The sequence below is a fragment of the Balaenoptera physalus genome (genome assembly GCF_965194825.1).
Source record: "Balaenoptera physalus genome assembly, chromosome: 17".
Lineage (NCBI taxonomy): Eukaryota > Metazoa > Chordata > Mammalia > Artiodactyla > Balaenopteridae > Balaenoptera > Balaenoptera physalus.
In genome coordinates, this window is record NC_138895.1 from 75,040,440 (window position 1) to 75,064,211 (window position 23,772).

Sequence of the window (23,772 nt, forward strand, 5' to 3'; positions counted from 1 at the left end):
GCGGCGGTGATGTGATTGACGCAGGCGCAGCCGGCTCCGCTCGCTCTCCGCCCCTCCCAGGAATCGATGGACACTCATGGCTTGTCACTGGTCCCTTGCAAAGTGACAATCACCACTAAACGCAAGAGAGCAAAGTGAAAACACTGCCACCTCCCTGGGATCATGTAGCGATGGTGGTGGGAGGGGAAACTAGCCCTTCACAACTCTCCGAAGAGCCTAAATCCTGGAGAAAAGCTGAGAGTGATTTTAGAGCCAGTGCTGTTAAACAGTTACTTACCGGGGAATTGCTGTGTAAATGGGTCAACTTTCACTGTGCAGAAAAACTCAATTACGTGGAGGTGCGATCTTGTATCAGTGACATGTTCCACGGGAAATCAAATGGCCCTGCGTGAGAAGGGACAGAAATGTCTCCCCTACGATCACACTGAAATAAAACCACTTTCTAAATGAGTCATTTCTCGGAGCATAAAACGTCTCTCTACCCTGGTCCACAAGCATAGGTGTGAGCGTGCACACACACTTGCATACACACCCAGGGCAAGAGGGTGTTTATATGAGTTATTTTTTAAATTATGAAAGGAATACATGGGACTTCCCTGGTGGCACAGTGATTAAGAATCCGCCTGCCAAGGCAGGGGACACGGGTTCGATCCCTCGTCCTGGAAGATCCCACATGCCGCGGAGCAACTAAGCCCGTGAGCCACAGCTACTGAAGCCCGCGCACCTAGAGCCTGTGCTCCACAACAAGAGAAGCCACCGCCGCAATGAGAAGCCAGCGCACCACAACGAAGAGTAGCCCCCGCTCACCGCAACTAGAGAAAGCCTGTGCGCAGCAACGAAGACCCAACGCAGCCAAAAATAAATAAAATTTAAAAATTAAAAAAAAGAAGTAATACATGTTCACTATAGAAAAATCGAGAGAGAAAAGTATAAGAAAGCAAGCAAAACTCATCCATAATGTCCTGTCCAGGGTCAGCCATTCTTTCTTAACATTTTGATTGTATTATCTCTGTCTTTTTAAAACGCATTTTAAAACAGTTGCAATCACACTGTATGCGCAATGTTGAATTCACTTCTTTATTCACTTCTGCGTGAGGTTGTTCATCCCACACTGGTTTAAACAATAAACTGGGAGGCCACTGCTGGCCTGAAACCCACACAGGACAGAAGGGAAGGAGCGTGTGAGAGAGCAAACCACTGTTTCCCCTTCAGTGCCATTTCCTCCAGGCCAGACACCATGTCTTGTTCAGCACTGAGGTCCCAGCCCTTAGAATGGTACCCGAAGCATTACGACTGCTAAATAAAGGTGCGCTGAATAAAGAATTGATGGGCGGGGGGCTTCCCCGGTGGCGCAGTGGTTGAGAATCTGCCTGCCAATGCAGGGGACACGGGTTCGAGCCCTGGTCTGGGAAGATCCCACATGCCGCGGAGCAACTAGGCCCATGTGCCACAGCTACTGAGCTTGCGCGTCTGGAGCCTGTGCTCCGCAACGAGAGGCAGCGATAGTGAAAGGCCCGCACACCGCGATGAAGAGTGGCCCCTGCTTGCCGCAACTAGAGAAAGCCCTCGCACAGAAACAAAGACCCAACACAGACAAAATAAATAAATAAATAAATAAAGTGAAATTCTAAAAAAAAAAAAAAAGACTGGATGGGCGAATGGGGGAGAGATACTGATACCTTACCTGACAGGTCCAGCCACTGACACGTGCCCACCTACCTGAGCAATAGGGAACGGTGGGGACTGTAGTGAAGGGGAGCACATCCTCCATCCTTAGACAGTCACGTTCCAATCTTTACAACACCCTGTGCTCATCAGAAAACAGGCATCTGTCTGCAGTGGGCAACCTCTCAGAGCAGTGTTCGCAAAGCAGGGTCCTTGGAGAATAGTACCAGCATCACCTGGTAACTGATAGGGAAAAAAGTTTCCACCCCATCCCAGCTACCCACTCAGAAACCTGGGGGTGGGGTCCAGCATCCTGGGGTTTAACAAGCCCTCCAGGTGATTCCAGATTAGCTCATATTTGAGAGCCACGGACTTAGAGCAGTGGTTCTCAGCCCTGGTGCATATTAGAATCACCTGGGGGACCTGTTTACCCTCCAGTACCTGAGCCCAGCCCAAGATTCCAATTTAATTGATCTTGGGTGTGCTCAGACTTCAGAATGTTCTTCAGGTGCTTTTAATGTGCAGCCAGGGCTGAGGAGCCTGATCCAGATGGCAGACAGGCTACAGGTGGCTATTTTATTCCTCTTGGATTCCTGTGCCTTCCCAGCCACTGTGTTTTCATCATTACTGTGAACACAGTACTGTTATCAAACACACTGACTTTATTTTATTAAGAAATATTTCATGCATACAAAGCGGTGTAGAGATTAACATAACAAACAACCATGTACCCACCATTAGCTCTGTCATATCTTATCATCTGGCCATTGTTATGGGCTGTGTCCCCCCCCTAAATTCCTGTGTTGAAGTCCTAACCCCCAGGACCTCAGAATGTGACTGTATGAGGCAATAGGGCCTTTAAAGAGGTCCTACAGTTAAAATGAGGCCATTAGGGTGGGCCCTAATCCACAATGACTGGCGTCCTTATAAGAAGTGAAGATTAGGACATAGACATGTACAGAGGGAAGGCAGCCATCTACAAGCCAAGGAGAGAGACCTCAGATGGAACCAACCCTGCCAACACCTTGACCTTGGACTTCCAGCCTCTAGAACTGTGAGAAAATAAATTTCTGTTGTTTAAGCCACCCAGTCTATGGTACTTTGTTATGTCAGCCCTGGGAAACAAATACATTCATATTTGCTCAGATTCTCTGAAAAAAACCCAAAAAACATAACAGAGAGAATTGGAGCTCCCTCTATTCCCTCCCTGTTCCTCTTCTCTCCTTCCTGCTCCAGGGGTAACTTTTGTCCTAACTTTAGTCTTTACCTTTCTCACCAGGAGCCAGAACCATATTATGAATGAGGATTCTGGAGCCAGGACAACTGGGTGGGGAATATTGGTTCTGCCATCTTTTAGCTGTGTGACTTTGACCCATTAATCACCCTCTCTGGGGCCAAAGGGTCCTCATCTGCAAACTGTAAATATGAATAGTATCACCTCTGCATGTTGTTTGGAGGGTTAAATGAACTATTGTTTACAAAACACCTAGGATAGAGTTTGGCACGTTAAGAGTGACATACACATGCTTGTTAAATATATCTACACTTTTACTACGTAAACATATGTATGCACCTATAAAATATGCATGAAATATTGTTTACACGTTTTCAAACTTAAATAAACGGTCTCCTAGTACATATCCCTCTGTAACTTGGGTTTTCTGTTTGAGTTCCAGTGACGCTTTTTGCGATGGCTCCATGGGGATAAAGGCTCTCTTTTCATCCCATTAAGGGCTGTAGCCTCAGTGTGTCTACACTGGTCTGCCTACTCTCACTACCTCACCTGCAGAGCTGCCTCCCTCGTGCTGGCCTCTTTTCACGCACGCGCACAGGACATTCCCCACCTCCCCAGGGATGTCCCCTGGGTTCCCCCCTTCAGCTCTCCCTGAGGCCCTGGCTGCCTCTGGGCCAGCCCGCATGCTTTCCTGCTCTAATTTCATTTTCCATGGGCCTGGGTTTTAGAAGCTCAGCACTTCTTACATTTCAAAGAATTTCCATAGCCATGGTCTCCCGGGATGTCCCTTAACAGCCCTGTGATGAAGATAAGGCAGTACTGTTCCCTTCCCTTTGCACACAAGGAAACTGAGTCACAGAAACGTTGAGTGACTTGCGGAAGGTCACACAGCGAGTTAGAGACATAGTTAGGTCTCACCCCAGCTCTCCAGACTCCCAATCCCGTGTTCTTTAACAGTTTTTGGTTATGAAAATAATTGTACTTAATGCTTATAATTTGGAGTTTTATTAGTGTTCCCATTTTGCAGATGAGAAAACTAAGTTTTCCAAAAGCATGGTCCCAGAGCCACCTGCATCAGGATCCCTTGGGGTACTTGTTAAAAACACAGATTCCCAGGCTTTGCCCCCTCCCACATAGTCTTGCTCAGCAGGTCTGGGTGGGCCCAGGAACCTGCATTTTCATGGCCGTTGCCACGTGGTTCTCAGGCACACTCAAGTTTGAGGAACACAGGGGTCTAGCATAAGCCTTGCCCTTTCTTTCACCCAACGCTCACTGTGGCAGGCAGCTTCCGAGGACCTGGGCAAGGTCACCGGCAGCTGCCAGCTCTGAAGTGGGCACATCAACTGTGAAGGCCAGGGTAGTGGAGGCCAAAGGCTGGTGAAGCTGAGCAAGATGCCCAGACCCAGCGTGGGGGCAGAGGGGGCGCCTGCAACACGCCTACCGACGTGGGCACCCAGCCCGGAGCTGGCCACAGAGACAGGCCCTGGGGGCAGGAGAGCTGGGCACCTGGAGCTGCTGCAGACAGAAACCCCCATCATGATCGTTAGCGGTGTGCTGCTGGGAGCCCAGGGGCTCCGGTCCATTGGCTGTGCCTCGGCTGGGTGTCCACAGGAAATACTCACGGAGTGTTTACTACAGGCCGTACACCCAACTAAGTGCTTGACGTACGTGATCTCACTTAGCGGTAGGCACTATTGTCATCTCCATTTTTCAGATGAAGAATCTGAGGCCCAGGAATCTAAATGACTCTCCCAAGGCCACACAGGAAGCCAACGGATGCCTGCATCCATTCTCTTAACCACAATTCAATACGCCTTCAAGTCATTATTTTTTTTGTTTCTGTGTACGTGGCAGAGTGCCTGGAACTGTCAGGGCTAAATAAGTGAGCTGAATGAACGAATATGAATGAATGAATGAAAATGACTGAATGACTGAATGAAACGAATGTTACAGTCTCCTGGTATCAACTGACTCTGGCATAACCCCTCAAGCTGTACTTAAAGAAAAAGGCAGGAATTCTCAAAATAAGCTTATATAGTTATTTATCTCTTTCTTCTTGAAGTTGACTGGGCTGGAAGGAATGCACGCGTGTGCACATGCACACAGTTCATTGAGGGCTCTAGTTGGATGCATTCTGGCTATTGAGAATCTGACTTGATTTGCTTGAATAGTGAAAGGTTTTAGAGACAGGATCTGGCACTCGCTCCTGAAATTCTCTAAGCCTCAGGTTACTCATCAAGAAAATGGGGATGATCACAGTGAAGCCCACAGGGCCACGGTGAGGAGTCAATGAGATTAACACAGCTCAGGGGCTTAGTGCTGCACGGGGCACACGAGGAGCTGACTGAGGATGTTAGTGGTTGTTGCTTTTTGATTATCGCTATTTGGAGGGAGAAGAGTGCTGGTAAGAATCACATTCATGAAAAGGAAAAGCCCCTGAAGCGTTCTAAGAAAGATGATCTGTAGCAATAGTTGTGGTTACATATACAAATGAAGACGGGGAGGTGGCAAATGGCACAGATAATCCTCGAAAGGTGAATGCCACATACATTCGTTCCATTTACATTTGTCTTTGACACACATCTTTTCAATATATTGTCATTGCTTTTCATGCCCGTTTATAAGTTGATTAAGCCACCATCAAACGGTTCCTTGAGCACCGGCTTTGTTGGATGATAGAAGAGTGGCTGTAAAATTGGCTAATAAACAGACCTTGCAATACATGGGGCTTTTGAGTTTACAGAGGGATTTTACACGCACTCTCTTAACCCTCAAATCCTGTCCCTCAAGGCGAGCAGGTACTGCTACTGTCATCTGACAGAAAAGGAAATGGCAGCCTGAGAGTCAAAGTGATGTGCCCAATGCCATCTATTTATACCAGAAGCTGGACTTGAACCTGGTCTCCGGATCCCATGCCCGTGCTCAGCTCCATTACAAGAACCCACTCTAGAATTCAAATGCACCCTTGGATACCTAGGAACCGAGTCACTGGGTAACCCCATTAATATGAATCATAGGGATCACCCGTAGGAAGAGGTTTTACCCATAAAAACAGGTTGGGAGGACTTCTAGCTGAGGTAGGGTAACAAGGACTGGAATTATTCTCCATCCTTAACTGAAAAAAAAAGGAAAAAATACTGTTTCAGACACAGGACAATAGGCAGTAAGGACAGTGATTCCTGAGGAAAGATAAAGAGGGTTGTGCCTCCAGCCTCTGTGCCTCACTTGGGAATCCTTTTTATCCTTCAAAGCCCAGCCCCACTGTCACCAGCTCCACTGAATGTGCCTTGATTGGCCCTGCTGGAAGTATACTCTGTTCTGCCCTGAAATCCTATGGCAGTGCGTTTCTGCCTCGTGCTAGGGCTGCCTAAGGACCTGATAGTCAGGAGACTCCGACCTTCCATCATCTGCACCCCAACTCCAAACACAATGGTCTTCACAGAATGGTGTTCATGAAACTTTTCTGGAAAGAAGAACAAATGATTTTTCCTGTGCCATTTATCCTTAAAAGGAAAAAAAAAAAAGCCTTTAAAAGAGTGAATTTATAATAGCAAGACATGGAAACAACCTAAATGTCCATCAACGGATGAATGGATAAAGAAGATGTGGTATGTATATACAGTGGAATATTACGCAGCCATAAAAAAGAATGAAATAATGCCATTTGCAGCAACATGGATGGATCTAGAGATTATCATACTAAGTGAAGTCATACAGAGAAAGACAAATACCATATGATATCACATATGTGGAATCTAAAACATGGTACAAATGAACTTATTTACAAAACAGAAATAGTCTCACAGACTTAGAAAACAAACTTATGGCTACCGAAGGGGAAAAAGGGGAGAGGGATAAATTAAGAGTTTGGGATTAACAGATACACACTAATGTATATAAAACAGATAAACAACAACGACCTACTGTATAGCACAGGGAATTATATTCAATATCTTGTAATAACCTATAATGGAAAAGAACCTGAAAAAGAACATGTATATGTGTGTGTGTGTGTGTGTGTGTGTATAACTGACGGAATCACTTTGCTGCACACCTGAAACTAGCACAACGTTGTAAATCAACTATATGTCAATTTAAAAAATTAGTTAAAAAATAAAAGAGTACAGATATAATCATCACAGTTTCCCTTGATATTTTTGTTTTACAGTTTAAAGAAGTGAATCTTTGGATACGCCACCTGATTGGTACCAGGAAGAACTGTTGTTTTTTTTTTTTTCCTGCAATGGTTGTTGCTAACTGTTTGTGGCAAGAACAGGGAAAGAACAGATATTATCATCAGAGAAATACAGCTCCTAAAAGTCACATTCTTGGCACACTGAAGGTATTTCGGAAGGACAAGAAAGAGTAAAATGATTCTTTCCAAAATTAACAGTTGGGAAAATGACACTGTTTCAACCTGAATTCCCTCTTCTTTCAGTGAAATAGAATCGTAAACCTAAAACCTTTTTTTTTTTGGATTGACAAAAGTTCATTTTAAACCTTGTTGTGGGAAAAAGAGAAGGTTCTAAATTACCCTGGGATGACCAAGCGACACTCGTCACTATCAGATTATCTTGTTTCATATTCTCCAGGACACTTATTATCAGGTATTATTTATTCCACTTATTTATTTTCTGTTTCCTCCCACTGAATGGAAGCTTCAGGAAAATGGGGATCTCGTCTATCCTTTTCCCTGTGGTATCCTGAGCACAGAGCAGGGCCCAGCACCCAGCAGGTGCTCTGTAAAGATTTCCTGGAAGAACTCAGAACACAGAAGACCTTCCCCAGCCCCAGGGCTGCTGGCATTTGCACGCGAGGTTGGACAGCCATGCTTTATGGGTGAATCCTGTGTACTTTCTCACCGACTGCTGGCTGAAAAGGCCAGAGCGGGAGGGACCACAAGAGGCAAAAATGAATAAACAGACCCAAGATGAGGCTGAGCATGGTGTGGACAAGGGCAGGGAGGACGCCGTCCTGACTACAGCTCAGGCCCAGGAAAGAAAAGCAACTTGGTCTTTCATCTCTTTAAAGTTATGAAAGAGTTTCAGCTCCGTGATAGAAAGAGCACCTGTCTATGCCCAAGGCTCTTCTCTCCGGGAAAGCCCTTTCCTCGCCCCCAGCTCCCAACCCTGCACGTCACAATCTTCCTTCCAGGTCCACCTGCTCTGCGTACTCTGTCGTGTCTTGACATTTTGCCACGTTTGCATCAGATCTTCCCCTTCCTTCTTTGCTTCTTTCCTGTTCTTTGGGAGGGGGCGATGGGGGAGCGGCAGCCCTATGCCAGCATCCATGCCTGTGGCTCCCCCGCTGCCCCCTCCCTGAGACAACCACTACCCTGAGTTTGGGGTTAATCATCCCCATATATCCGTAAGCAACACGTAGAATTTTGTAGATTTTTTTTTAACTTCATATAGATGGTTTCATTTCGTATGAACACTCCCGGCAACTTTCTTTTCTACTCCACACTGTTTATTCATGTTGCTACATGTAGCCCATGTCTACTCATTCCGTGATTCACAGCACTCATTACTACCATGTGAAAAACTGTGGAGTCTTTGTGTCTCTCCCACTTTCTCTTCCCTACTTTTCCCCAGTTGAGTGGGAGCCCCATGAGAGCCAGGATCATTTTTTAGGTATAAGAACTGTACCTAGTACATACCTGAAAAATTTGGCTAATTCATTCCAAGAATTAATCAACGTCGGGTAGTATTCTACTGGATAAACTTAACACGGTTGCTTTGTTCATTTTTCTGGGGATGACATCTGCATTATTCCAATATTTTGCTCTTTTAAACAGTGCTTTTGCACGGATGTTCTTTTCCATGCCCCCTTGTGCACATGTAGGAAAGAATCTCTTTGCACCTGGGGTGGAGTAGCTGAGTAGTAGGTAGATATGCGTAACTTCGGATTTATTAAATATTACTATCCACTTTCCAAAGAGGTTATGCTACGATTTGTCACCCCCAGCTTACTATATATAATAATAGATAAAAAAATATATATCACAGTATAAGAAACTGCCAAGTATAGTTCTGACCTCAGAACTATGGAACTCAAATCCTTCCAGAATTTTTCCACATATAAACCATGCATGTAATGGAGATCTTTCTCTTTTGACATGTGGAGAATTTCCAATTTCTTCTTTTTGACAGCCGTTAGCATTCCATTGTCAGGAAGCACTTTACCTTTGTAAATCAGTCCCCTGTTGGTGGTTGTTAGATTGTACCCTGAAACACCATATATTAAGTATGTTTGCATGTTCTGTAGCTCTGTTTTTTGTGGCTACATATTATTTTATTGGGTGGATGTACCATAATTAACCAGCCATGTGAATTTTTTAAATAACCGCATAGTATAAGTCTTTTATTTTTCTTAGGAAAAATTCTCAAGAGTTGGAATTTTGGCCAGTGTATTAATATTTTTTGGGGCCTCTTATGTATTGCCAAAAGGATTGTTATAATTTAGACTGCCCCCATCTTGAAAGCTGCTTTATTGAAGTACCGAGGACATATGTTTTGCTGACTTGACTCTGAGTGTCCACACAGGCGCGTTTGGTGTTGATTATCCTGTGTCCCTGGGGTCTGGCACATAGTAGGTGCACGGGAGATGCTTGCTGAAAGACAGGGGGCTCTCGGAGGAGGATGGAGTGTGAGTCTAGGAAGATGGGTCCTGCTGCTGCTTCTGCCGCTCTGTTGAGAACAAGTGGAGCTCACGGATCAACAGCATGGGGTCGCAGAGGTTTGAGGAAGCAAAAGCCACCTGGGCGTCACCTAACCCAGACTCTCTACTCTCCAGCGCTGTGACTTTGGGAGACTTGTTTGAGCTCTTTGTGATAGATAGAATAAAGCAGCCCGCCCCCGCTGCCCCATCCATGTCCTTACCCCTGGGACTTGTGAATATATTACCTTCCATGGCAAAAGGGACTTTGCGGGTGTGATTAAGTTAAGGATTTTGCGACGGGGAGACTCTCCTGGATTGTCTGAGTTGGTCCGATATCACAATTCATTCTAAAGGGTGGTGAGAGGGTCAAAATCAGAAAAAGGAGATGTGATGGCATAACCATAGGCCAACCTATGCAATCCCTATCTTCCAGGTGATGAAACTAAAGCGTAGAGGGGAAAAGGCTTGCCCGAGCTTTTCCTGTTGGCTGGAGCCAGGCAAGGACAGAACCCAGGCTCCCCCTCCTCAATTCAGCAGCCCTGGGGGTGGTGACCCCATTGGGCGGGCTCCAGTTCTTCTCCTGCCCCTGTTGCCCTGCAGAGCTGCCCCTCTGCACTCCTTCTCCCCTCCTAATTGGATGCAGGTACAAGCAGGGTTTCTTTTTTTTTGGCTGCGTTGGGTCTTCGTTGCTGCGTGCAGGCTTTCTCTAGTTGCAGCGAGCGGGGGCTACTCTTCGTTGCGTTGCGCGGGCTTCTCATTGCAGTGGCTTCTCTTGTTGCAGAGCATGGGCTCTAGGTGTGTGGGCTTCAGTAGCTGTGGCACGCGGGCTCAGTAGTTGTGGCTCGCAGGCTCTAGAGCGCAGGCTCAGTAGTTGTGGCACACGGGCTTAGTTGCTCCGCGGCAGGTGGGATCTTCCCGGACCAGGGCTCGAACCCGTGTCACCTGCATTGGCAGGTGGATTATCAACCACTGCGCCACCAGGGAAGCCCCACAAGCAGGGTTTTACTTGTGATAGTCCAACTGGACTCCATTTCAAGAGCAGAGAGACTAAGCTGTGTTTGAATACCCTCTACCAGGCCAGAGGAAAGACACCACTTCCTGTAGTTCTGACGTCTTTCTTCTCTCAGGATAACTTTGGTGGATTGGGGTCGGGGTTTTAGTGGCCCCCTTACTTAAAGTTGTTGTTTGAGGACCCCCTATGGGCTCTCGGCTGCAGGGAGCGTGAAAGGCGGGCAGAGATGGTACCTATTAGGAGCTTTATGTCTGGTCAGTGGCCTGAGCCCTAGAATAGGCTGGAGGAGACCACGGGTGCTTGTGAAGGAGCAGGGCCCTGGCCAGGGTTGGAAGGGGCTGAGGACGGTGAGACAGGATGAAGGCGGAGAGGCCAGGCCAGCACCCAACAAAGCGCTTCTTTTGGCTTTAAGATCCACACGTTGCTTTGGTTTAAAAAAAAAAAAAAATGTTGAACCATGTGAATGTTATTTTTCAAAGGACAGTCTGTGACCACCCACATCAGAGCGCCCAGGCGTATCTGCTACACGTACAAAACCCTGGGTCCCACCTGCTCCGCCTGACCCTCTGACTCAGAATCAGGGAGCTTAGGGTGCGGGGTTTGCATTTTTAACACTCAAGTTTGAGACCCACAGCTTAAGTAGAGGGAAAGACAGACGGACGCAGAGATCAGATGGAGCATAACGGGCGGGTTGGCAGCCGGAAGGGGAGAGCGGGTTCCTGCTCTGGGCTTGGCTCCCCGAGGACCTCCTGACCCCAGGCATCCTGGGCGCAGGGCTGGGTGTGTCGGGGCCGCAAGAATCCTGCCTGGCAGGGAGGGTTCTCTAAGCAGAGGTGATGCGTTACCATGAAATCAGCACTTCCCAGCCTGACTCATGGAAGGGAGTGACTTTACCGTTAAAGAGCCAGAGGGGCAGAGATGAGGCACTTCTAGAGTTTCATTTCTGTTTTGAAACTCACAGCTCAACCTTGAGTGGTGTGTCTGTGACCCCTGAGTACACCTGTCTGTTAAAGGAAGTCCAGCTTCTTCGGAACCACCAGATCTGCTCCCCCGGGGATCTGAGGCCCTGCTCCTTGCCCTCAGCCCCTCTGCAGGCCGACCTCGCAGGTTGCGGGCTTCGTCAGAGCAGCCAGGTCCCCGGCTCCAGGGGCGCAAACGCCCAGCTGCGCTCTGCTGCAGGGGCTGGGGTGGTGGCTATCGTGGGGGGACTGAGAAACCCCTGTAGGGTCAAAAGGCTACTTCCTCTTGAAAGGAGAGCAAAACCACACTTTCTTTTGGTTTCAATTATTGGTAAAGTTCTTACTGGCCCCGGAAGCTGAGAAACATTTGTTGGTCCCTGATTTTAAAATAATAAAAGCAAAAGTAGTGATATTTAGCCCTTTCACCCTACCCACTGCACTAAGAGGTAGCAAGCAGGTTCAGGCGTCTAAAAGCAGCTTTGAGCAATCAGGAAGGCTCAGGGGATGGAGGGTGGAGGGAGCCGGGCAGGGCTCTTTGGCATAAACAGCAGGGTGGGGGAGGGGATTACCCCGACAGAGCCCTAACAGACGCCAGACCAGATGTAGGTCTTACATTATAGTAAAAAAATTTATCAAAGTAAAATGTGCACAGAGTTAACCATTATACAGGAGGGCCTACTCCAAAATGTTCCAAGTTGTTCTCTGTCCATCTCCATTTGTGAAGGCAGCAGTAGTACCCACATTTCATGGACAAGAAAATTTAGGGGACTTCCCTGCTGGCAGAGTGGTTAAGAATCCACCTGCCAATGCAGGGGACACGGGTTCGAGCCCTGGTCAGGGAAGATCCCACATGCCGCGGAGCAACTAAGCCTGTGCACCACAACTACTGAGCCTGCGCTCTAGAGCCCACAAGCCACAACTACTGAAGCCCACGTGCCTAGAGTCCGTGCTCCGCAACGAGAGAAGCCACCGCAATGAGAGGCCCACGCGCCGCAACGAAGAGTAGCCCCTGCTCGCCGCAGCTAGAGAAAGCCCGCATGCAGCAACGAAGATCCAACGCAGCCAAAAATAAATAAATAAATAAATTTATTTTTTAAAAAAAGAAAATTTAGGGTTCAGAGGGGCCAGCTAACTTGCCCACATTCACTCAGCTATGGGGTGGGGGGCGTGCAGCATCAAACCCAGGGCCAGGGAATCCACTGCCCACATCTATGCTTCCAGAGGCCCCAGAGACGCTTAGTTTAGCCTGAACAATGGTATTACTGGAGAAAAACCCAAGGCCATCTCACATATTTAGGTGATTTGCCTGGCTTTTGAAGGCTTTGGAGTTTGTGATTCCTGAACGTTCCATCTTCTTGAGGACAATATCCAGGTTCAAAAGAGTAGAAGGGAAAGATAACACACAGAATGAGAGAAAATTTTTGCAAATCACACATCTGATAAGAGACTTTATCTAGAATATATCAAGAATTCCTACAACTCAATAACAAAAAGACACGTGATCCAATCTTAAAATAGGCAAAGGTTCTAAACGGCCATTTCCCCAAAGAAGATGTACACATGGCCAGTGAGCAAATGAAAATATGCTCAACATCATGTCATCAAGGAAACGCAAATCAAAACCACAGTGAGATACCACTCCACACCCACTTGGCTGGCCGTAATAAAAAAGACAGATCGTAACAAGTGTTGTCAAGGATGTGGAGAAATTGGAGCCCTCGTACACTGCTGGTGGGAATGCAAAATGGTGCAGCTACTTTGGAAAACAGTCTGGCAGTTCCTCAGGTGGTTACAGAGTTACCCTCTGACCCAGCAGTTCAACTTCTAGGTATACGTACAAGAGAAACGAAAATGTCCGTCCCGGCAAAAACTTACACACGAACGTTCATAGCAGCATTATTCATAATAGTCAAAATAGTGGGAACAACCCAACTGCTCAGCAGTGGATAAACAAAATGAAGGATATCAGTACAGTGGAACATTACTTGGCAATAAAAAGAAATACTGGGCTTCCCTGGTGGCGCAGTGGTAGAGAATCTGCCTGCTAATGCAGGGGACACGGGTTTGAGCCCTGGTCTGGGAAGATCCCACATGCCGCGGAGCAACTGGGCCCATGAGCCACAACTACTGAGCCCGCGCATCTGGAGCCTGTGCTCCGCAACAAGAGAGGCCGTGATACTGAGAGGCCCGCGCACCGCGATGAAGAGTGGGCCCCGCTCGCCGCAACTAGAGAAAGCCCTAGCACAGACACGAAGACCCAACATAGCAATCAATCAATCAATAAAATAAATAAATCTTTAAAAAAAAAAAAAAAGAAATACTGATACATGCTGCAACATGGATAAACCTTGAAAACGTTATGCTGAGTAGAAGAAGCCAGTCACAGAGGACCATCTAGGATTCCATTTATAAACCACTGAAATGTATACTTGATGAGTGAATTGTATGGTATATGGATTATATTGCAATAAGGCTGTTATAACATTTTTTTAGAAAGAGTATAGGGAGGTGGGGGGTAGGTGATGGGTGTTGGTCACATGGGGCCAAGCAGGTAGCTGGTCAGAAGGGGCTTATCCTCATTAGCCGTAATTTCACCTCTGCGTTTTAGCAGACTTTCCTTTTTAAAACACTTTTGTTAAAGTATAACCAGTGGTCTGCTGGAGCTGGCTCAGTCCCACTTGCAAGAACAGATTGTAACAGATTGTATACCTCTTTTCCCGACTTGGCATTCAGCGACATCATATTGGTAGCATGGAATCAGCCATGGTGAAATATTTACACTATGGGAACTGGCAAATGCTACAAATAAGGGCCTTAAAAAATATATATATATATTTGAGAGCTGGTTACACATTTATCAGCATTGCACTGAGCATAACACACACACAGAAAAGTGCACATATCAGAAGCAAACAGCTCAAGGAATTTTCACAAACTGAACCAAACCTGTGTAACCAGCACCCAGAAGAAGAAAGAATAGCATCTGTACCCCAAAGTCCCTCCCCCAGCCTCCCTTCCAAGTTCCCCTTCGGGTAACCGTGATTGTGACTTGTAACCACATATATGATCTATTTTTGTACATTATGTAGAATCAAAGGTGAATTCTCCTGAGTGTGGCTTCTTGCCTCAATCAACATCATTTGTGACATTCATCCCTATTGTGTGTGGTTGGTTCATTCTCATTGCTGTACACATTGTGTGAAGATGCCCCTATTTATATCACCATTCTACTGGGATGGACATTTGGGTAGTTTACAGGTATTTACAGTTATCAACAGTCCTGCTATGGACACTCTAGCATGTTTTTTTGCCCAGCACATGCACAATTTCTATCCAGGAGCCTTGGGTCACGGGGCATATGCATGTGTCCAGCTGTCGTAGACATTCAGCCAATTTCACTTTGACTCTGCTCCTATTCTCTGCCTACCCAGACTCCCTTCCCTTCCCCTTGCCGTGTGAACTGCTCACCACCCGCACCCCTTCCTTGGGCACAGACCAGACTCAGCTTCGGCTTTAGGCGGGAGAGTGGACTCCGGCCACCGGCACTGGTCTGGAAGGGAAAGCGGGACAGCCTGGGTGCACTCGCGGCTCATCAGCGCTAGAGCTAGAGCTTTCTTACCGTGGCAGAGCCGTAAAAGGGGACCCAGATAGGGAAGCAGTCGACTGCTCTCCGGAGGTGGCGCAGGCCAGGGGAGTCCTGGTGTCTGGGTTTTCTAAGTGGTTCCAGCTGAGCAGGAACTAAGCTTGCGCATTCAGACAAACGTATTCTTGTGCATCTTTGTTCCGCAGCTTAATGCACCATAGAAAGAGGCCCATTGTCAGGCCTCCTGTTTACTGGGTGAGAGTCAGCAATATGCAGTGGGCAGAGCAAACCTGGACCAGAGGCTCCCTCTGACCCTTGGTTGGGGACGACGTTCCTGCCACCGAACACGACCCCCATTTTCAACAGCAGGCGTGCTTTTACTTATTTTGCAAGGAGGTTTCATGTGCTCACTCGCACAAGGAATACTTGGAGGTCACCAACTGCATGTCAAACACTGAGGAGATCTGTGTGATTTCTCACTGGTATCTGGGGAAGGTGAGGTTTACAGTTCTTGTTGGGATACTGAGAGGGACCCGTGCCCGCTGGCGGTACATGGGGACAACCTGGGGATACTGGTTAAATGCAGATTCCTGGGCCTATCCTGAGACTCCAGGTTCAGGGCCCAGGAATCTGATTTTAATGCCGAGGACCCCAGGTGACGCTGGCCCAAATCTCAAAACCTGGCCCTGCTGGATTCTCAGGCCAGCATGCAGATGACATGCGTGCCATCTCTCGTCCTCAGATCTGCTTGGACCTATAAAGCGAAAGTTTAAGTCCTGTCCGAAGATGTGTGAAGCCGAACAGGGCTTCTCCCCTGGTGGTTTTTAAGAAGGTCAACATTTTGGCCTTCTGAGCCTCTGACTAGGGTTTGCTGTGTGGTAAGATTTTTGCAAAACAGCTGTGTTTATCTGAGCTCTAATTCCTGTTTTCAGGAGCTTAAGCGTTTCAGTGCCTGCACACGGGGCTGCGGTGCTGACAGATAAGACACGCACACTCAACCACCGCTTTCTTCTCAGTCACAGGCTGCACGTACCGGGACACCGGATGCTAGCCCGACCTCTGCAGAGCAGCTGTCCAAGAACTACTCACCCGGGGCCCCTTCTGCAAAGGCCGTCACTTCTCTGGACTGCAAACTTCGTTGCACTTCCTGGTTTATACTTCCCTGGGGCTGACCTGCCCTGCAAGGCTGGAGTGGGCCGGCTCGGACCCAGTCAGTAGCAGCAGAGGCAACCCAAGGTCACGGCTGGGAGCCACACGGGCCCTGACCTCTGGGTTCAAGTCCACCCCCGCCCCTCACAAGCGACTTGACTTTTGGCAAGTTACATCTTCACCTAAGCATCAGTCTCCTAAACTGTAAAACGGGTAAGATAAACGTTCCGCTTCATAGTGTGGCTGGGACGAGCGCAGTCGTGCTGATAAGGCACTGGGCCCGGTGCTGTGGCCGCGATGCAGGTTAGCAGTTACCGTGCGGGAGGGGCCCCCCGGGAAGAAGGGGTGCACGACTGCTGGGGAGGGGTCCCTGCCTGTGCCTTCACCACTGGTCCCTGCTCCGGCTGCTGGAGGTACGCCACACTGTCCCACCAGCCTTTGCCCAAGCTCTTTGCCTTCACCTGCTCAGTCATGCAGACCCCCAGGATGGGCGCAGACCCCCTTCCTCCAGGAAGCCCACCGGCTTCAAATTACCCACATACTGCAGATTCGGGGAAATGAAAGATTTCCATTTGGGATGGATGAGAACACATGGGGGGCAAAGGAGAGTAGGTTGAATTGCCCAATAATTATCAACACTCCCACCTCACCCCTGCCGCACATACACCACATTCTGGGGGGAGGAAGACTTAAAAAATATGGCAGAGGGCACAGGGTCGGGGAGAGGAGCAAAAAGCAGGGCTGGGGAGGGAGGCTGGTAACGAGGCCACAAAGCCTTGGGCTCCACCTGCTGCCGTGACTCACTGTGACCTTGGGCAAGCCACTTCAGCCCTATGAGTGCATCTCCTCATCTGAAGATGGGCCGAAGGAGGATTTCTGCCCCCTAGAGGACCGACTCCGCGTACAGGGAACAGCGGCCCATCTACCGTCCAGGGCTTGAAAGACCCTAGGGAGAGAGATCAGGGTGCCCTCCTGTTCCTAGCGTTCCTGGGAGACGGGCCATGGGGGGCTCACAGCATACTGGAAGGGATGCTTTCAATGGGGGGGCCAGTGTGTTGACCTCAAAGGGAGGCTGCTCCGGGTTTAAAATAATACATAACCAATGCAACCATTGAAGCATTCTGTAGTTAGATGGAAAGCTGGCTGCCATCCAGGTAATTATGGCTTGAAACACCCAGGTAATTATGGTCACCTCTCCCAGATACATCCCGATGGGAAGTCACTGGCTTCCGTGCCGAACCCCGTTTTCCCCACAGGTTGGTCTGTAGGGTTTATCTTGCCGAGGTGTGTGAACAGGTGTTAAGATCTACCAACTTTCACGAAAGGAGACAAAAGAAATGCTGAGACCAACACTTCGGAATCTTCAACGCCGTGGTCTCGGTCAGCTTTCCACGGCTGCGTTTCCCTGGCTAGAATGTCATGATGCTGACCATCTCCCACGTGGTGGAAATTCTGAGGATGGCCTTGGAGCCAGAATCACTCACCCGGACCCCCATGGCTGCTGCGCGGTAATGGGTCTTCCTGAGCCTCCTGTCGAGCTCTGTGATGCTGGGAGGGCGAGATAACACTGGCCCGGTGCCTGGACCTGGGTCTGCTACAGTGCAGTGGCACCAGCGGTGACAGCAACATGACAGAAGTGCATGCACAGCGCTTGGTCTGTGCTGGGTACCATCCAAGAGCTTTTAGTGCATCAACATGTAATCTTCATGACTGCAGGCTGGGTGCCTGGAGGTGGGAGTGGGAATTGGGCAGGGCGGGGAGGTGGGGAGGGAGGGAAAACCAAAACATTGAGGTCCATGGTTCGTAAGCCGAGGAGAGGGAAGCACATTACTTTACCAAAGTGAGCTTTAATGTAGAAGTTGAATGACTTGTGTTACCTACACCCCCCCCCCCCAAAAGCACAGCCGAGTGAAGTTTTGATTTCCTCCAATCAGAAGAGTAGTGGACAACTCACAAAATGGCCTGATGTCAGATGTTTGGGATCAACTGAGAATATGTTTATTTAAAAGCAATTTTAAATATTAAAAAAAGTAGAAATTAACACATACAGTACTTGAAAACTGTCACATTAAATACATGTGAAATGACGAGTGTACTGATGTTTGAGCATAACACCCAGATGGGAATTCGGAATTTAACTCGTGGCGCTATGGGATTCCTATACAACATGTTGCAAGTTCTAGGCAATAAAAAAATAAATAGCAATTGCTGTTCAACAGTAAAATAAGACACACACTATTTGCAGAACATAACTTTCCCCTCTGAGGGGGGGAGAAAGAACTAATTAGCTATTTTTTTCCATAGGTTCCATACCTTCAAAATACTCTATATCATGTACAAAATTGCAGATAGTGGCTCACTGAGTTTAAGAACAATACCAGATTCAAACTCAACCAAGGTCGCCAAAGGTACTTATACCTAGTTTTCCTATGTCCCACAGTAAGCTGGGTTAGAGAGAACTCAAATTCCTGATGGAAAACAAAAACAAAACCAGAAGAAACAAAACAAAACCCGAAGTGTTAAAAAAAAAAAAGGAATTTGTGTAAAAGTCACTCCAAAAGGGGAAAAAAATAGACATTGACTCCATGTAATTTTAGACATCTACCTTTTGTGTTTTTTTAAAAAGCCAGTTTATTTTGAGATCAGTTGAAAATACTGTAGGCCACAAAAATGAATGGTGCTTCAATACAACTTAAGAAGTATAAATGAATGAACTGGGACACTAAAGAACTTCAGACAGTGACTTCCTGGCCTGACACCCATGTGGCTTAAACACTGAGGCTGTGAACAGTCAGCCACGTACACCAGCACGTCGGCCGGCTCCCGGTGTCTCGTTCTGTGTGGGGTTCACGTGTGCCATGACGCTGAGGAAGCAATTGCTTAAAATCACTTTCCAATAACAGCTGATGTGTTGCAGGTTTGTCATGCAAGGTTTATTGATTAGGTGGCTATTCAAAGTTTTCATAGTAATCACTTAAGCAGAACTAAATTAATATTCACTGAGCACTGACTCTAGACTCTATTAAAGAAGGCTTCCCCTAAGGGTTTGGTTGGGAGTTGTGCTTCTGTGAAATGAACATTTCTTACTCATCGCCAAGATTATCTGCTTAAAAATATTAGTTTTCTGTGCTGTTGCCAACACAGCAGTTTAAGCGAACTTAACGCCAGAACGACACACGAGCCTCGGAATCAGAGAGCAGCCCCACTGACTGTGGAGTGAAATGACTGTATCCTTTCCCAAAATTCAGACTGACGTAAAAGACTGAAAAACTCACGATATTCTTAATGGTCTGATGAACACAGCTGGGATGAGAAGAAAACCGAGAGGGGCAGAGAGTCCCGGCAGAAAGAGCGTGTTTCACAGTGCAATTCACAGCAGCGTTCAAGAACGTGGTCATGAATTGACTCGAAGGTAACGTGTCTACTGAACGGAGCTGGAGGTTGGAAAACTTATCTATGATTGGGGCTTAGTAAAGAAAATGGAAAAAGAGAAGGATGGTTTCAGCACCTGGATTCTGCAGGGGGGATAAATGATGTGCAGAACTGACTTTTGAATTTGTCATCTTCTTGAATAATCTTTTGAAAGTTTAAATTTGTCAAGAACAAAACTCAGAAAAGACTTTAAAATGGACACACTGGGGGCGTTAACACATTTGAAGGATGCTAATTTATAATGTGATATGTAAATGCATACTCTTGAGAAAGCCGAATGACTGGAAACAAAAATTGTTGCAACCTTATAATCTCTCCTTTAATGGCAATCAAGTTTAAAAAATGTACAGTTCAACTTATCCATACTATTCCTTTATAAAAGGCAGATTTCAGGTAAGCTTCTAAATGCATGCATAATGTAGAGGCTAATATTTTCTGGCAGTCCTTGGTTCCTGAAAGTTGAACTTCATCAGATGTCTTAAACTTCTGTGAAAATAGTCATGAAGGATATGTTATTTTTGCATAATGAGGTAATATCTCAGGGGCGGGTACTCATCCTCTTAAGACAGTGTAAACCCACTTGTCTAAACTTGCACGAGGCTTTGGGCACTGCAAAATGCCACCCAAGGTTATGGGTCAGTGAATATTTTGCTGAAGGAATAACACTTACATTTAACTGAGCACTTTTCTGTAATAAATACCAAGGTCGGTTTTTGTAGCTGTAAACTGTGTACACAGATAACTACAGGCTGGTCTGTCATGGAGCCGAAAGTTTCACCTGGAAAACAGAACCCACCTCTTTGCTAATGGTGCATTTTCAGTAACACAATGGAGAATACTGTATTGTCAGGAACAGAGAGGCAACTCTATGCCCTTCAACGGTTGCTGGAGACCACTTCTATTTGCAAAGCCAGCAGTTCCTATATTCCTGTTTTTGTTTGTTGGCTTGGAAAACAGCATAGAGAGAGATGTAAGTGCTAGATGTCAAGGACGGCTTTGGCAAACCAGTAAGGCGCACCGGGTCCCAAGGCTACCCTAATACTGGCGAAGGCAGAGACCACAGGGTATTTACAACACACGCTATGTTCCCCTCCCGCGGCGGCCCCTCCGGGAGCCTCCCGCTCAGTGACAGCAGCTATATACACGGTGAGCACAGGGCCACGTGGACGCAGCAGTCTTGCATGACAGGTGCAGACAGTCTGAAGGTTCTGCTTTTTGCTAGTCAGACAGGATGTGGACAAAGGACACCGGAAAGACCCCCTTCCTCTCGGGCTGCCCTTCGATGTGCCCGATCTGCAGGGAGAAAGGAGAGGTGTCAGGCTGGAGGTGGCCGGTGGGTCAGAGCCCCCGGAGTTGGCCCAGACCTGGGCGGGATGCAGGCCACGGTGAGACACAACACGAAAGCACCACACGGGGGGAGGACCACGTTCACGTGGGTCACTGCACCCGCAGACAGCCCCGGGAGGTACAGTCCTGTGACCCCTCACTCTATACACAAAGGGACAGCGGCCCAGAGAGGGGGGAGACCTGCTACAGTCTCGCCCAGGCTGCAGCTTCAGCCACGCGCTCAACCAGGCTGTCTGGCCACCTTTCCTGTGGGCGACCTCAGGCAAACCGTGCTAAGCCTCCTGTCTGTAAAGCGGGGCTAAAAACCCCCTATTTCTCAGCTTGTTGAGAGATTACACTATCGATTATGTATATGGAAGGGCCTCTGTGTACCGAGAACCTGCTTTCTGGCTGCTGTGCGGGGGAAGGACACTGTGAAAGTTTGAGATGGACGGGGGCAAGTTTTATGGCCGTTTTGTCGTCTGCTGCCTAAACCTGTAAGCCATGGTTACCTGACAAAAGTTCCTAATAACTTCAGTTACACCAGCATTAACTGCATTAAAGAGAATCCTATGAGGAGAAAGAATATCGACACGCACGCTGGCTTCACATGACAATTACAGGGAGAGATGGGTGGGGTGGCCAGGCCCGCTCTCATTTGCCTGCATGAAGTGCCTGCCGCACAGAGGGTGGCTGGAGCAGGAGCTATGTGTCAGCCCAGGGCTGCTGCCTTCGTTTACCGGGACTGTGGCCTTGGGCGGTCACCCGGGCCACTGTGCACCAGCTTCCCTTCTGGAGAGTGGAGTAAGGCCTGGCCGACCCATCTCACGGGGTCTTAACTGGTGTCGTGCACGTGAGTTTAGACTCATGGCCCACTTTCCAGAGGAGGAAACCGAGGCTTACTGAAAGGACACGCTTCATCCAGGGCCTCAGAGTGAGTCACCTTGGGCCTCTAGGGCCCATCTCCTTCTCAAGAGTCTAAGCTGCCAGACTCCCATGTCAGAGAGAGAGAGCGAGAGAGTCTAGGGTTCCTCAGCCTCGGTTCTCCCGACATTGGGGCCAGATGGCTCCCTGGGGTGGGAGCTTTTCCAAACACTGTAGCATGCTTAGCAGAAGCCCTGGCTTCTACACCCCAGAAGCAGGAAGCACCCACCCTGCCCAGGTCCTGATAATCAAAATGTTTCCAGATGTGGCCATATGTGCCTGGAGGGCAAAACTGCCCCTGGCTGAACCACTGTTGCAGTCCGAGCAAAATCCCCACGGCTGTGGCCAAGAATCTGAAGTCACTGTCTGGGCCCAAAGGAGGGGAAGCCAAAAGTGCACGTGTGTGCATGTGTATGTGTGTGTGTGTGTATGTGTGTGTGTGGACGTGCACAAGTTCCTGGGCATTAGCAGGCTCTGCTGGCTCAGCTGTGAACCACAGGTCCCTTTCTCGGCAGACAGAACCGGGACCCTCTGGGCAGGAGGGGCTCAGGCTGCCAAGGAACAAGAATTTCCACGCTGGGGTCGGGAAATGATCGACTAGGAAAAGCATAGGAGGCTTCTGCCCGCTACACCTCTGCCTGGCAGGGCCTACTGGAGGCTCCCTCCAGCCGCAACCTAGACAGCTGTGGACATGTCAGCCGCCCCTGCAGCCACCGAGAACCGGGGCACTTTCAAGGGCCACGGCGGGAGGACAGGGATGCCTTTCCTTCCTGACACCTGGGCAGCAGGTTTTCACGGAAAAGGAGTTGTCCTAGATATTCTCATTTAATCTTCTAAAGTCACGTGAAGCAGGGATCATGCCCCACTTGACAGAAAGAGAACGGCAGGCGGGATGAAGGATGGAACTCGGGAAGGAGGACGCACGGTGGTGAAGGGCAGGGCCTGAGCAGAGCTTGGCTGGAAAACCAGAAAACATCTAGAGCTTACAGGTTGTGGTGTGATAAGGCTAAAGCATGTGCGAAGGTGAATTCTCCTGACCCGGTTTCAAAGCTCTGGCCGCCGGTTAAGAGGCGGGCCTGGCAGGCCCCGTGGCACTCTTGTCCTCACGACTGGTACGTACCCACCACTCCTGGTCCTCCTCCCCGGTGACCACGATCACCTCGCCCTCCAGGAAGGTCAGCTCGTCGTCATTGTCTGCCTGGCAGTCATAGATGGTCTTCACTCGCCTCACCTTACTTTTCCCCTTCAAGAAAGAAACAGGGTTTTAGCTCACAGGACAGACCGAAGGGAAAGAAAGACACACTGACCTTGGGCGAGTGAGTTAACCTCCCTAAGCCTCAGTTTCTCCTCGGTGAAAGGGGGGAGGCTTGTGGGCAGGTGCCCCGAGGCTTGGGTGCCCTCCAGACACGACAGCCCCTCCGCCCCGAGCAGCAGGGCAGAGCCCAGTGTGAGCGAGCAGGCAGCACCGATGACTTCCATCGGACAGCAAACATCATGGGCAGGGACCAAAATCCAGCTTCACCCAGAACTGCAAAGCGCTCTGCCCTTCCCCACCCCACGGCGGCTTGCAGAGATGACAGCAGAGTCTAAAAATGGTTTGGGGAAACATGCTGTAAAGCAGGACGTGCAGCTTCTGCACACGGAACGTGCGGCATAAACACATTTCTCAGCCCCTCGTGCAAAGCACTGAGTCAGCACACGCTGGTTAAACAGGGCAGGGCAGGGCAGCCTGGGGCGGGGAGGACGCCAGGCAGTTCCCCAAAACGTTTTAGCTTCTGACCCATTTTGACTCGGGCTTTTATTTGTTGGATTTCCAGTTCTTTGCAAA

The 23,772-nt window shown here is 48.4% G+C and overlaps 1 protein-coding gene and 1 long non-coding RNA gene across 10 annotated transcripts in view; one reads left to right on the forward strand and one right to left on the reverse strand.

Annotated features, from left to right (window-relative positions):
- LOC309647128 overlaps positions 1-23,772 on the forward strand; it is a 467,593-nt gene that overhangs the window by 324,719 nt on the left and 119,102 nt on the right. The gene's annotated exons all lie outside the window — the stretch shown is intronic.
- The window catches only part of ASAP1 (ArfGAP with SH3 domain, ankyrin repeat and PH domain 1), a 352,675-nt gene continuing 347,140 nt past the window's right edge, over positions 18,238-23,772 (reverse strand). For all 9 annotated transcript variants that reach the window (XM_082434069.1, XM_082434072.1, XM_082434067.1 and 6 more), the window contains 2 exons: positions 23,065-23,187; positions 18,238-20,987 (listed from right to left, as the gene is read on the reverse strand). In XM_082434069.1, coding sequence (XP_082290195.1) covers positions 20,913-20,987; positions 23,065-23,187 — 198 coding nt within the window. In that variant the 3' untranslated portion in view covers positions 18,238-20,912. The remainder of the gene's footprint in view (positions 20,988-23,064; positions 23,188-23,772) is intronic.